This window comes from Nematolebias whitei, chromosome 6, assembly GCF_014905685.2.
Source record: "Nematolebias whitei isolate Nwh7 chromosome 6, NemWhi1, whole genome shotgun sequence".
Classification (NCBI taxonomy): domain Eukaryota; kingdom Metazoa; phylum Chordata; class Actinopteri; order Cyprinodontiformes; family Rivulidae; genus Nematolebias; species Nematolebias whitei.
Window position 1 is genome coordinate 18,239,472 of NC_056503.1, and position 14,231 is coordinate 18,253,702.

Consider the following 14,231-nt stretch of genomic DNA (forward strand, 5'->3'; position numbering starts at 1 on the left):
TTTGTGTTCTAGGAGAAGTCTGTTACAATGCGAACGCCTAGGAACTTAAATGCTCCCTACCCGTTCCTCTCCCTGTAGGTTCAGGGCGGGCCTGCATATTTAAACAAACTGTCAGAGCAGAAAAGACGGAGGGAGGGACCATCTAAGAGAAAGAGATAATGAGAAGAGGATTTTGGAGAGGATAACCATTTAAAAGGCAGAATAAAAGACAGTACCTGTATGTCCACATTTCAGTTGTGTAACACACCCTGAGACAGGCTGCATGCAAAACCTGCTTATCATGTGCGCTTTAGCTAATATTTGTGGACAGTGACAAAATGACTCAACATTCAGGATAACAAAAAAGAAATGTGTGCACTTCTGTTTCTTAAAATACTGGGTACTAATGAATACAATAATTAACAGAAACAGAAATGCTGCTCGCAATCAAGTGACCAGAATACTTCACCCATGTGTATGGCTTGTAAAACTGTATTGTTGGCCATGCACATCATCTTCCTGCCTACATCTGCTCATTTTGAGGCACCTGCACCAACATTTGATTTAATTTGCTGGAGTGTACTTTTAAAATGAAGATAATTATTAATTGGCATTCATTTTTATAATCAGCATGGACTCAGATTTATCTTACATATTTACTTTTAGAAGAACCCTCTCTTGTCATGCAGGTGTCAAAATACAGCTTTAGTGCTCCTAAGGACTGGATTCACAACAAACGGCACCACAAGTAAAAACAAGTTTTGACTCAAACTTGGTGAGACACATCCTTTAGATGAGTAGTGTTCAACACAAGTAAAAAAAAAGTCTAATGGTAGTGTTGTTTTCAATATTTAATTTGCCTATAAACACATGTCCCAACTGGGTCCTGGACTTCTCAACCAACAGAACATAGTCTGTGAAGATCCACAACTTTTCCTCCTCCACCATAACCCTCAGCACTGGCTCTCCCCAGGGCTGTGTGTTAAGCCCCCTCCTGTTCACTCTGCTCACATATAACTGCGCACCTACCCATCCAGGCTGTCATATTGTAAAGTTTGCAAACGATACAGTGGTGGTTGGATGAATCACAAACAACGATGAGTCCAGTTACAGGCAGGAGGCGGAACACCTGGAGAGCTGGTGCAGGAAGAACAACCTTCACATCAATGTGAAGAAGATGAAGGAGATGGTCGTGGATTTCAGATCAGAATCAGAATCAGAATAAACTTTATTGGCATTGCACTGAGATACAACGCGAATATGTACGTACAGTCGTCCGAAGATGGGCGGAGTGCACGAAGCTGCGGCTAAAATAATTAGCGCGGCATTCTTATTCAGAATAATATTTTGCTTGGATAAGAAAAGGAAGAAAACATGAGGAGAGACGGTATAAAAAAAAGATCTCTCACACCGTGTCCTAGACAGGGCACAATTTGAGGCATCAAAAAAAACTACCACAGCAAAGCAACATAAACAGACGTTATAGATTTACATATTGGCGGTGAAAACATTGAATTTTTAAGGGAAAGTCGTAGCATAGTCCAGAGAGCCCCCTCAGCCATTGTCCAGATAAGAGGTGACGTTCATCTTCAGCTCAGTTGAGGTTCTGTTACATGTCCACGGCCTTGGGGAAGGGAGGGGTGAGGAAACAGTCAAAGCATCTTTGTTGTTTTCAAAACATTCCAGGAGTTGAGATAAGTCCGACATCAAGGCCACAGTTTGGGTCAGGCAGAACTCGTGAATTGTTGTTTCTACCTTTAAAGTCTCGCTGGTATATATTCTCTGATGGAAACTCCAAAACAGCCGAATTGATCCTTTACTCCAAAAGTCGAGCTCACAGCTTCTCCAGATTATTCCACCATTCATGAGTGCTGCCAGGGAGAACACAGTCCTGATAACAGCTGCTCCAATTCCCTGTCACAGCTCCACATTCAGTCCGAGCACTGTCAAGCTCCCAAAATAAAATAAAAAAAAATGGAGATGATGAAAAAGATGGAGCAAACACACCTACCACCACCTGAACATAGGAGGATCTGCGGTAGAAGTGATCTCCAGCTACAAGTACTTGGGTGCACCTGAATAACCAACTCAGCTGGGGCAACAACACCACCAGCCTGATCAAGAAAGCTCATCAGAGACTCTACTTCCTCAGGTGGCTGAGAAGAGCTGGTCTGGGAAGCTCACTCCTCACCTCCTTCTACAGGTGTGCAGTGGAGAGCATCCTGTGCTCCAGCATCAACGTGTGGCATGGAGGCTGCACAGCTGCAGAAAGAAAAGCTTTGCAGAGAATGGTGAAGGCTGCACAGCTGCAGAAAGGGAAGCTCTGCGGTGAAGGCACTGTTGGGATCAGTCTCTCCACCATCACAGACATCTACACCTCCAGATGCAGGAAGAGGGCCATCTGCATCATGAAGGACCCCACTCACCCAGCACACTCACTTTTTGCCCCGCTCCCCTCAAGAAGGAGGTTAAGGAGCATTAAGTGTAGAACCACTAGACTGAGGAAAAGCTTCTACCCTGAGGCTGTTAGACTCATGAATCTCTAACCAGAATAATCACTGTGTAAAAACATCACTTTAATGCCACTTTAATTGGTGATATGCAACTTATCTGTGATGCTGATTATCCATGCTGCTGATCTCATGCTGCTGATGATCTCATGCTGCTGTGTTCATTTGCACCCATCTGCTCACCACAGACTCATGTTCAGGCTGCTGTTGTTATTCCATATTGTTTTGCATTATTAGTGTTTAGCGTATATCTTAGATCTTTTGGCGTGCCGTTTGGCATTTGTTCAGTGTATATCTAAGATCCTTAAATACCATTTCTTTTTACACTTTATATTTTTGCTATTGTTGGGTGTAACTGGAACCCTGTGTACATAATTTCATTCCACGTCATGTACAAAGTACTAAATGAGAATGACAATAAACCTACTTGAACTTGGGCTGAGATGGGGTAGAGGCAGCGCAGCTGACTCGGGACCCGAAAGTCCCAGGCTCAATCCCCAGTCATTGCACATCTCATGGTGTCTGAGTAGGACACCCTATCCACAATTGCGCCCTGGGCAGCCTTCAATAGCTGCCCACTGCTCCACCTGTGGGTGGATGGGTTAAATGCAGAGAGCCAATTTCGCCATTGTATGGGAACATACAATGATGACAATACATAACATATTATTATTGTTGAACTTGATGTAGTGCAGGCATGCAGTAGTGTTCAACATAAGTAAAAAGTCTAGTGGTATCGTTTTCAATATTTAATTTGTCTATAAACGTAGTGCCGACCTGAGGCTGTGTGTTAAAGTGCATTGAAGTTGAAATGTCTGTAAGTCAAACTGAATTTCCACAAACTTGATGAGAAACATACTTAAAATGTGTGGAATCAAATTAGGCAGCACGGTGGCGCAACTGGTAGAGCTGCTGCCTCTCAGCGAGCAGGTCCCTGGTTCAAACCCCAGTACAGGGGCCTTTCTGGGTGGAGTTTGCATGTTCTCTCCGTGCATGCGTGGGTTTTCTCTGGGTACTCCGGTTTCCTCCCACAGACCAAAAACATGCATGTTAGGCTGATTGGTAACTCTAAATTGTCCCTAGGTGTGAGTGAGAGAGTGAATGATTGTTTGTCTCGTTTGTCTCTATGTGGCCCTGTGATGGACTTGCGACCCGTCCAGGGTGTACCCCGCCCCTCGCACAGTGATTGCTGGACATGGGCACCGGCGACCCCCGTGACCCAAAAATGGAATAAACGGGTAAAGATAATGGATGGATGGATGGATGGATGGAATCAAATTAAGAAAATCTAGGCGAATTTTTTTTTTTTTTTACATTATTTGCGAGGGCCAAACACAACAGCGCATGCGCAAATTCTGCCCAGATGTAAAGACACCGCCCCAGTCGTAAAGTTGATGTCATCGAGCACTCTGGATTTGAGTAGGGTCCGTGGAAGGCTTTACCGCAGTTGAAGACACCCACCTAAAAGTCCAATGTTCAAAAATACAACGGTTTTATAATTTACAGTGGGTATTATAACAATAGGTTACATGTGAAGGTAAGAAACTTTACGGGACTGCGGTGATGTAAGGGGACAAAATAAAAAGGGGCCAAGAAAAGAACGGCGCAGTGTCTAATTATAAGATTTACTTAACACTGTAGGTTAATACACTTAACAGAACAGCTATAACCGAATAAATACAGTTTTCTACAAGAGTCAATAACGACCTCAAAGTGTTAACTCACCTTTTCCGTATCACTCGAGTCGGAAGTTTTTGCGGACTGTAAGGGAGGGGAACTGTTTCTGAACGAGCCTGTTTTGTCGACGGACCGCAACCGGCGGCATCACAACCTCTGCAGCAAACTTCCTTCGGTTAGTGTGAGATTAAACTAACAGTTCATGTTTATAGTTTGTTATCGGACTAAAAACGAAGACAGTTTGCACAAATTCAACTTTTAATTGTTAAAGTTGCACATTTAAAACAGACGTAGCCTTACCTTAACTGTGAGCGCAAAAACTGAGCATGTTTACTTTGTGAAATAGTCATTGAAGGCACTGAAGGAGTTGTTTGAATGTCCTGCTCGCTGGTTGGCGTTTCTGGGACCCTGATCCCTCTGGAGGATGGACGAGCTGTGATTCTGGGCCGGAGTCCAGACACAGGGGTCACCGATAAGAAATGCTCCAGACACCAAGGTGAGACACAAGCAAGGCTGTTCAGGATCGACAATCGCAGGCTCTGATTGATTGACTGGCTCTTAACTTCAGCTGACTGAAGAATTTTAATTGTTTGTACAATGCAGTTTACATCCTGAGTCAAAAAGTTGGAATGGTATGTAAATTAAAATGTGGAAAAGAGCAAAGATTTTCCCCATTAACTTTTCCTTTTATTTCATTGCAAACTCTAAAGTCACACTTTTCAATTCAATTCAATTTATATGCGCCAAGTCACAACACAAGTCATCTCAGGGCACTGAACAGAAACATTTTTTCTTCTTCTTTCTACTGCTCCCTGCGTTAGGGGTCGCCACCATAGATATATAAACACTAGATCCCTCATTGGCTACAGCGGCGCAGGAAATACGGCCGCCATCTTGGAGCGGTCGTCCTTATTTGGTTAAAGCAGATGTTTCAACACTTCGCAGCTTATTTCTGTTCTAATCGACGGACTGTTGACGTCAGGTCTCGGGGGATAACTTTTCACAAGTAAGATGAACATATTATTGTTAGTATTTTGTGAATAAAATATTACTGTACTGTATTTATGTCCACCAGCTGATGTGATGTTCAGTGTAATGAAGCTAATGAGATCTGATGACAGAAACATTTTTTTTAACAAGCATACTCACAATTTCAGTAGCATTGGTTCATTATCAACAGATATGCATCAAAATTGTTGTTTTGTTTAAATTCTAAGAAATTAAAAAATTAAAAATAGGGAGAATGTAGGAAGTTGTTAGAAAATAAGATTGACCTCCTCTGTACAATGTTTTTGTGTAGACACAAATCTCGTGTTTTCATTTTGAAGGTTTCCCAAAGAACAAGATGGGAGGAAGAGGAGGAAGTATCTTTGAGGAGGATTCATCTGAGCAGTGAGGATTTTAAACTGGAGGATTTTGATCAAACTGATCAGACTGTCCGACTGAGAGATGGTGTGGTACCATCGGTTCACCTTCAGAGAGTAGGAGCATCATTATAAGTTCATTAGAGTTCATAAAGTTACATATTTTATTGTCAGTCACAAGGTGAGACACCTCCATGTGTTTATATGAACAGGTAACTAGAGACTGTAAAGTTCATATTCATAATGGTTTTTCATTTCAGCTTGAAAACTGCAGGACTACAGGAACTCAACAAAAGCTGGAGCTGCTCTGTCTGTGGCCTCTCAGGAACGTGCACGTCACACACACAACTCGGCCTCATGATGTGAGTATTTCTATTTTAAACTTTTATTTTTTCATTTACACTTTATTTATCCAGGTAGTCTCACTGAGTCACGAGAACTCATTTTCTAGAGAGACCTGTTTAGGAGCAGATGGTGGGGGTTAAGGGCCTTGCTCAGGGGCCCAGAGTGGGGCCAATGAGGGTGGAGGCAGGTGTGGGTGTTCCACCTTTTCCACCCACATTTTGATGTTGACAGTACCGGGAGTTGAACCTGCGACTTTCCCATCACAGACCCGTCACAGGCCCATCTTCTAACCTCTGCTCCACCACTCCCTCACATAACATCATATCATAATGGTCATGGTCATATTAAAATCTCACTGGTTTCCTTCCAGATGTGTTAAACAGCTGCTGGTCCCCCTGATGTTTCCAGGTGTGTGTGGTCAGTGGATGAAGAGCCTGGCATGAACAAGAGGATGCTGGAGATCATCATTTGACGAGAGCTCCCACCTTCTAACTGTGAAGAACAAGAGCAGCTCAGTGATTCCCTCAAGGCTCAGTGAAGGTGCTGAGAGCTGCAGAGAGGCTGATTCATGGAGCTTCAACACAGCAACCTCCAAACATGTCCACCCTCACACACATCGTCCATGAAGACACTGGCCCAGAGCACAAGATAATAAGACAGTGATAACAATGACAACAATAAAAATTCACAAATGATTCATACAAATTTAAGTTTTTGTTTGTTTGTTTGTTTTACAACTGAAAAACAGTTTGTTATCCACTGTTGTCATCATTCTTTGTTAAAATCCAGGTCTCTCTTGTAAATGAGTCCTATTGGCTCATTGGGACTAACCTGTATCAATAAAGGTTGAATATATGTATATATAAAAGAGATATGTCTGTGTGTGTATATATCCATCCATCCATTATCTTTTTCCTGCTTCTTCCATTTTGGGTCACAGGGGTCGCCAGTGTGTCCAGCAATCACTGTGCGAGGAGCGGGGTACACCCTGGACGGGTCACAAGTCCATCACAGGGACACATAGAGACAAACGAGACAAACAACCATTCACTCTCTCACTCACACCTAGAGACAATTTAGAGTTACCAAACAGTCGGTAACATGCATGTTTTTGGTCTGTGGGAGGAAACTGGAGTACCCGGAGAAAACCCACACATGCACGGAGAGAACATGAAAACTCAAGCCAGAAAGGCCCCCGGACCGGGATTTGGACCTCGCTGAGAGGCAGCAGCTTTACCATTTGTGTCACCGGGCTGCCTGTGTGTCTGTGTGTGTGTGTGTGTGTGTGTGTGTGTGCGTCTGTGTGTGTGCGTGTGTGTGTGTGTGTGTATATATATATATATATAAAACATTAATAAAAACGTATCGATGACGGCGGCTCTACAGCTCGTCAGCACCAATAGGCGATAGCGGTCAAAGCAGGATCTAGCTTTTATATGATATCTATGGTCGCCACAGTGAACTAAGTTGCACAAAGATTTGGCAATTATTTTTACGCTGGATGCCCTTCCTGAGGCAATTACAGACCACCGAGCTACCACAGCCCTCTGTGTGGAGCAGAGAGCCTTGCTCATGGGCCCAGAGTGGTGCAATTGAGGATGGGGGCAGGTATGGGTGCTTCACCTATCACACCCACATTTTTTATGTTGTCAGTACTGGGAGTTGAACCGGCGATCTTCCATTCACAAGCCCACCTTCTCTAACCTCTTCGCCACCACTTCCTTATAAAAAACATTCATATACAAATATATAAAAATAGTAATTTAACATTATTTATCTGAGGAGCAGACTGCTTTGAGTTAACTCCATCACAGAACTCTCATCTTGAGCAAGTATGAATGCGACAGTGGAAAGAAAAAAACTCCCTCATGAGGAAGAAACCTTTAGCAGAACCAGGTCAGGACAAGCGACCATCTGCTTCGACCGGCTGGGTTTGAGAGGAACAGGAAGGAGGAACAGATACACAATGGCAGGTCAAGATTCACATGTTAATATAGAAATAATATCAAATGAAAAGTATTCAATTTTAACAAATCATTTAGGGACATCAGGTCAATTTGTCCTCTAGTAGTCTAAGCCTATAGCAGCATAACAAGCCATCCCTAACTATAGGATTTATCCAAAAAGAAAATCTTGAGTCCAGTCTTAAAACTGGACAATGTTTCAGTCTTATGGACAGAAGAGAGGAGCCTGATAACTGAAAGATCATCTTCCCATTCTGCTTTTGGAAACTCTAGGAACCACAAGGAAGCAGCAGCATTTGAACATTAACATAGTTCATGTTTTGTATCAGTTTAAATTGTTTGGTTGATTTCAGTCCAGTAGTGCAGCACATACTAAAACAATTGCAGTGGGTGTTAATTTATGGCTACGTGCAAGGTTCTTTTTTTTTTTTTTTTTTCACAAAGTGCTGATCTTATTAGGTGATTATAATTTGATACAAGGCAATACATACAGTGGTACTTGAAAGTTGAACTCTAGAATTTTCTATATTTCTGCATAAATTTGATCTAAAACATCATCAGATTTTCACACAAGTCCTAAAAGTATATAAAGAGAACCCAGTTAAACAAATGAGACAAATATATTATACTTGGTCATTTATTTATTGAGGAAAATGATCCAATATTATATATTTGTGTGTGGTAAAAGTATTTAGGATTAGCAGTTAATTTGAAGGTGAAGTTAGATTCAGGTGTTTTCAATCAATGGATGATGATCAGGTGTGAGTGGACACCCTGTTTGATTTAAAGAACAGATCTATCAAAATCTGATCTTCACAACATGTTTGTGGAAGTGGATCATGTCAAGAACAAAGGAGGTTTCTGAGGAGCTCAGAAAAAAAGTTGTTGATGCTCATCAGGCTGGAAAATGTTACAAAGCATTTTTAAAGAGTTTGGACTTGTTGAGATATTTTCAATCTAGACTGGTCTTATGATTTTGATCTGCTTAGAGACGGGATTATAATGAAATTATGACCCGGTTCTGATTGGGTTAAACTGGGCCAGCAAACTCTTAAGAGAGTCTCCCTGATGATTCAATATCTGTCACGGAATAGAGTTTAATCTGCTTGCCACATCACACAGAAAGGCTTTGGAGCACCGTCTCATATTTCCTAACACGTCAGTCCACAAAAGAGCCCTGAGATCACACTTAGCCACGCCCCCTCATACACTGACAGGTTGAGCTCTCCCTTCTGCGAAAGGCGGAGTCTAGGGCCCTATAAATTAATAATGACACGAGACATTGGGGCTCTTCTTCCAGGTCTGTGGCGTCACAGACTGTAGAGTCCAGCGCTGTGAATTGTAATCTTTCACTGCCTTTTCTAATATAATTTGATAAAACTTAATTGACGTTTCCTTGATTTATTGATTAGTATAGTTGCCACTTCTGAGGAAGGTTTGAGCCGGGGGTAAAGACGTGGGCTGGAGGGGGTTTCCGGATCCAGTGGCCCGCAGCCAGCTCCCGTCTTTAACAGACTCCACCAATCCACAGTCAGACAGATTGTGTACAAATGGAGGAAATTCAAGACCATTGTTACCCTCCCCAGGAGTGGTCAACCAACAAATATCACTCCCAGAGCAAGTGTGGAATAATGGGCAAGGTTACAAAGGACCCCAGGGTAACGTCTAACCAATAAAGGTCTCTCTCACCTTAATGTTGATGTTCATGAGTCCACCATCAGGAGAACACTGAACAACTATGGTTCATGGCAGGGTTGAAGGAGGAAAACACTGCTCTCCAAGAAGAACATTGTTGCTCGTCTGCAGTTTGATAACGATCACGTGGACAAGCCAGAAGACTGTTGAATGTTTTGTGAGCGGATGAGACCAAAATAAAACTTTATGGTTTGAATGAAAAGTGTTATGTTTGGAGAAATGAGAACTCTGCATTCCTGCAAAATAACCTTATCCCATCTGTGAAACATGGTGGTGGTAGTATCGTGGTTTGGACTTGCTTTGCTTCATCTGGGCCAGGACAGCTTGTTGTCATTGATGAACAATGAATTTTGAAAATAACAGGGCAGCACGGTGGCTCAGTTGGTATAACAGTTGCCTCTCAGTGAGAAGGTCACCAGATTAAATCCTGGCGGAGGGCCTTTCTGGATGGAGTGCAGGAAAGTTTGCGTGTTCTCTCCGTGTATGCGTGAGTTTTCTCCGGGTACTCCGGTTTCCTCCCACAGACCAAAAACATGCATGTTAGACTGATTGGTAACTCTAAATTGTCCCTAGGTGTGAGTGAGAGAGTGAATGGTTGTTTGTCTCATTTGTCTCTATGTGTCCCTGTGATGGACTGGAGACCTGTCCAGGGTGTCCCCCACCTCTTGCACAGTGACTTCTGGATATGGGCACCAGTGACCTCCACTACCCAAAAAGGAAGAAGCTGATGGATGGGTGGATGGGTGGATGGATGGATGGATGGATGGATGGATGAGTGGATGGATGGATGGGTGGATGGATGGGTGGATGGATGGATGGATGGATAAAGTAACACCTAAAGGCTTTAGAGTAGAGTTAGAAGGTTTGGTATTCCTCTGTTAATTACTTTGTATCACCATCAAATAAGTGAAAACCATAAGGAGAGGAAATTATTTACCACTTTGTTTCTATTCCCACAAGCACAATCTACACACATTTCTCTTTTCATTTTTTAACTCTGCAGAAAGAATATTTGTAAAAATCAATTATTGATGGTTACAGTTTTCAGGTTATTTTCAGATATATACTTTTTCCTCTTCAATAAAGAGTTTGTTATTCACCTCTGTATAAAAAAAGTTTCACTGGATGTAACTTTGTGGACTACGGGTTGCTTATCTGTTTTTAAAATTCCTAGTTATTTTCTTTTTTTAGCCTTCCTTGTTTTGTCACATGCCATGGTTATTCCTTTTTGTCCCCCATCACAAAACAAAAAGGATGAATTGAAAATACCTTCCATCCATGCATGTTGTGAGCATGATCATTTGAAAAACTAAGTGAGGTACAACATGTGGATATCCTAACTGGGCTTTTGTCAAGTCAGTGAGGAAATCTACAAAACACACCAATAAACTGAAAAAGGAGAACAGCAGACGTAAAAACATTGTCATCCCTTATGTTGCTGGAGTATCAGAGAAATTCAGAAGGATCTTCAACAAACACAAGATCCCAGTACATTTCAAACCCAGCAGGACTCTCAGACAGAGGCTGGTCCACCCTAAAGACAAAACACCCATACACAGAGTGGTGTAGTGTATGCGGTCCAGTGCAGCGAGGACTGTCCAGAGCTCTACATTGGAGAAACTAAACAGCCTCTTCACAGACGCATGGCTCAACACAGGAGAGCCACTTCCTCTGGACAAAATTCAGCTGTTCACCTCCACCTCACAGATAAGGGACACTCTTTTGAGGACCAAAATGTGCACATTTTGGACCGAGAACACAGATGGTTTGAGAGGGGGGTGAAGGAAGCAATTTATGTAAAAAGAGAAAAGCCGTCTCTTAACAGAGGAGGAGGCCTCAGATTTCCACTTTCAAAAACCTATAATGCAACTTTAAAACAGATTCCCAGCCGGTTTTCACACCTGATGGGAACAGAGGCGCCTCGTCTGTGAATTAGAGGAACAAAAGACTCTTAATGTTAAGGTGTTAAGGTGTGAATTGCCAATCTACATATGTGTGTGTGTGTCTTATCTCACTCAGCCTTATAACCTGTATCTCTCACTCTCTGCTCTTTGAATTGAGAAAGCTCCTCGGATGAGGAGCGAAACGTCTTCTGTTACAAATAAAGTCCAGTTGTTTTTGTATTGAACGCTTTTTGAATTCATCATGTCCTGGATGACTGAAAATCTTCACCAGCACAAGTGAGGTACTAACTTTCATTTTGGTGTATGGCTGTATCTACGCGTGTGAAAGGTCACTATAAAAACTGGATTGCCCTGTCAAAATCCAAGATGGCAGCCGTTTAATATTTACTACTATCTACTATTTAATATGTGTAGTGACCGATCCACAAAATAAAGCTGCTGCTGGCTGAGTGGGTTTTGTTCTGTGATGCGTCTCCAATGAGCCAGGCTGAGTTCAACTTGTGTTTCGGTTATTTATTTTAAAACTAACACAATTGACTTTTGGCATCCATCAAACAGCACCTGTATTGATTTACATCACTTGTAATTATTACTGAAAAATTATGATAAAGCTGATGATCAAAAAGGTGACGGTCAACAGAAAAGTTTACAAAAAACTACTAACCCAGCACCTGGTGCCATGACTTGGATCAGCTAAGTAACGTGTGACCACACCTCTCGTGCAGTTACCTGAAGGGTAGGACAAATCTGAACACCTGTTCCACCGTAACAGTTAAACAACACATAACATTCATTTTGGCTCAGTGTGTCAACCAAATAACAGATGAGGTCAGGCAGGAATCCTCGTGGACTAAGATGTTTGCAGATGACGTGATCTGTGGTGAGAACAGGGAACAGGTGGAAGAGAACTTGGAGAGGTGGAGGTATGCACTTGAAAGAAGAGGAATTAAAGTCAGCCGTAGTAAGACAGAGTACATGTGTGTGAATGAGAGGGAGGCTGGTGGAACAGTGAGGCTACAAGGAGCAGAGGTCACAAAGGTGCAGGACTTCAAGGACTTGGGGTCCACTGTCCAGGAAAATGGGGAGTGTGGTAAAGAGGTGAACAAGAGAGTCCAGGCAGGATGGAGTGGATGGAAAAAAGTTTACAAGACAGTGGTGAGACCAGCTATGTTATATAGTCTGGAGGCAGAGACATGGACAAAAAGACATGAGAAAGAACTGGAAGTGGCAGAAATGAAGATGTTGAGGTTCTCCTTAGGAGTGACAAGGATGGATTAGATTAGGAATGAGATCATCAGAGGTACAGCACAGGTTGAACAACTGGGAGATAAATTTAGAGAGACCAGACTGAGATGGTTTGGACATGTCCAGAGGAGGGACAGTGGGTATACTGGTAGAAAGATGTTAGAAATGCAGCTGCCAGGAAACAGACAAAGAAGATATACATGGATGCAGTTAGAGAGGACATGGAGGTAGTTGGAGTGAGGACAGAGAAAGAAAAGGACAGAGTGAGATGGAGGAGGATGACTCAATGTGGAGACCCCTGAAGAAGGAAAAACTGAAAGAAGAAAAAAAGTATGTAAACTAACTATCCCTATTGTCTGAGGAAACTATGCTTTCTAGTCAACAAAGTCCATGCTCAATAATCCAGGTATACAATCCAACAATTTTCAGTCAGGTCATCTGGACAGTGTTTTCTAGTTTTTATATTGCAGTATAGTTTCCTCAGATGATTGGAGTGGCTATAGGTTGGTCTTTGGTGGCCAAGGCCACCATTAGCCACCCTCTGGCTCTGCCATTTTGCCTGGTGGTGGATAAAATTGCTTCCTCCACGCTCATAGATCCGTTACTCTTCACTGCCTGGGACAACAAAAAATAAATACAAAACTACCTCTACATTTATACACAGTGTAACTCCTACACACTTGAGCACCTTGCACCAAATATGATCAGATTTTTCTTCCGTTCTCTGTTCACTTCCAGTCCAGAAAAACACTTAATCTCTAAAACTACAAACATTCACTGTTCAAATCCCTCAACGATGGGGGGTGTCAGCATACAGCTTGTTTAGTCTAAATCTTGTGTTTCTTTCAGTGAAGGTGGTGGCTTGTTATGCAGACCAGGAAGTGTCCGTGACTCAGGTATGAAAAGAAACACTCCCAGTGCCGTGATATCATATTACACTTCCCTCAACACCAGACTCTGAGCAGATTCTTTGAAACAATCCGCGTCAGAACAGTCGTTCTGTGTGAAAAACTGTCAGCTCACTTTAGTTTTCCCTCCTGGACTCAACACGTTTATCTCTCAGCCCATAAAACTCTTTCATGTCAATTCTACAGTTCAATGTCCATCTTTGTCACGTTGCTATCCACAGCTGGGTCCCAACCCTTGTTTCCTGGGCGTTGAAAAACTGGGCCAGGGCAAGTCTGGTAAACTGGCTCACGGAGGCACTCTGTACCTGGTCAACCAGGAACACCCGTTCACTCTGAGCTTCGCTCTGAGCTCCAATGGCACAGATTCCAGCATGGCTAAGAGGGGTCTGAAATCCAAAGATAAGACTAAAGGAGCAAGAAACAGCAAACAAAAAGACGTTCAGTCGAGTCCGACGCCTAAACGCAACATAAAGGACTTTTTTTCTGCCTCTCCCTCCAAGGTAAAACATGTAGCACACTTAAGCTTTTTGTCTTTTTCTTAAATCATAACTGTAATATAAATGAAGGTAAAAAAGTGCCTTATCTATGTTTGTATCTGTGCCATTGGAGCTCAGAGCGAAGCTCAGAGTGAACGGGTGTT

At 42.5% G+C, this 14,231-nt stretch overlaps 1 protein-coding gene across 1 annotated transcript in view; it reads left to right on the forward strand.

Annotated features, from left to right (window-relative positions):
• Positions 1-4,240: 4,240 nt before the first annotated feature.
• The window catches only part of LOC119411558 (polynucleotide kinase 3'-phosphatase), a 21,610-nt gene continuing 11,619 nt past the window's right edge, over positions 4,241-14,231 (forward strand). The window contains exons 1-4 of the mRNA XM_037678512.1: positions 4,241-4,341; positions 4,513-4,662; positions 13,533-13,579; positions 13,813-14,091. Coding sequence (XP_037534440.1) covers positions 4,542-4,662; positions 13,533-13,579; positions 13,813-14,091 — 447 coding nt within the window. The 5' untranslated portion in view covers positions 4,241-4,341; positions 4,513-4,541. The remainder of the gene's footprint in view (positions 4,342-4,512; positions 4,663-13,532; positions 13,580-13,812; positions 14,092-14,231) is intronic.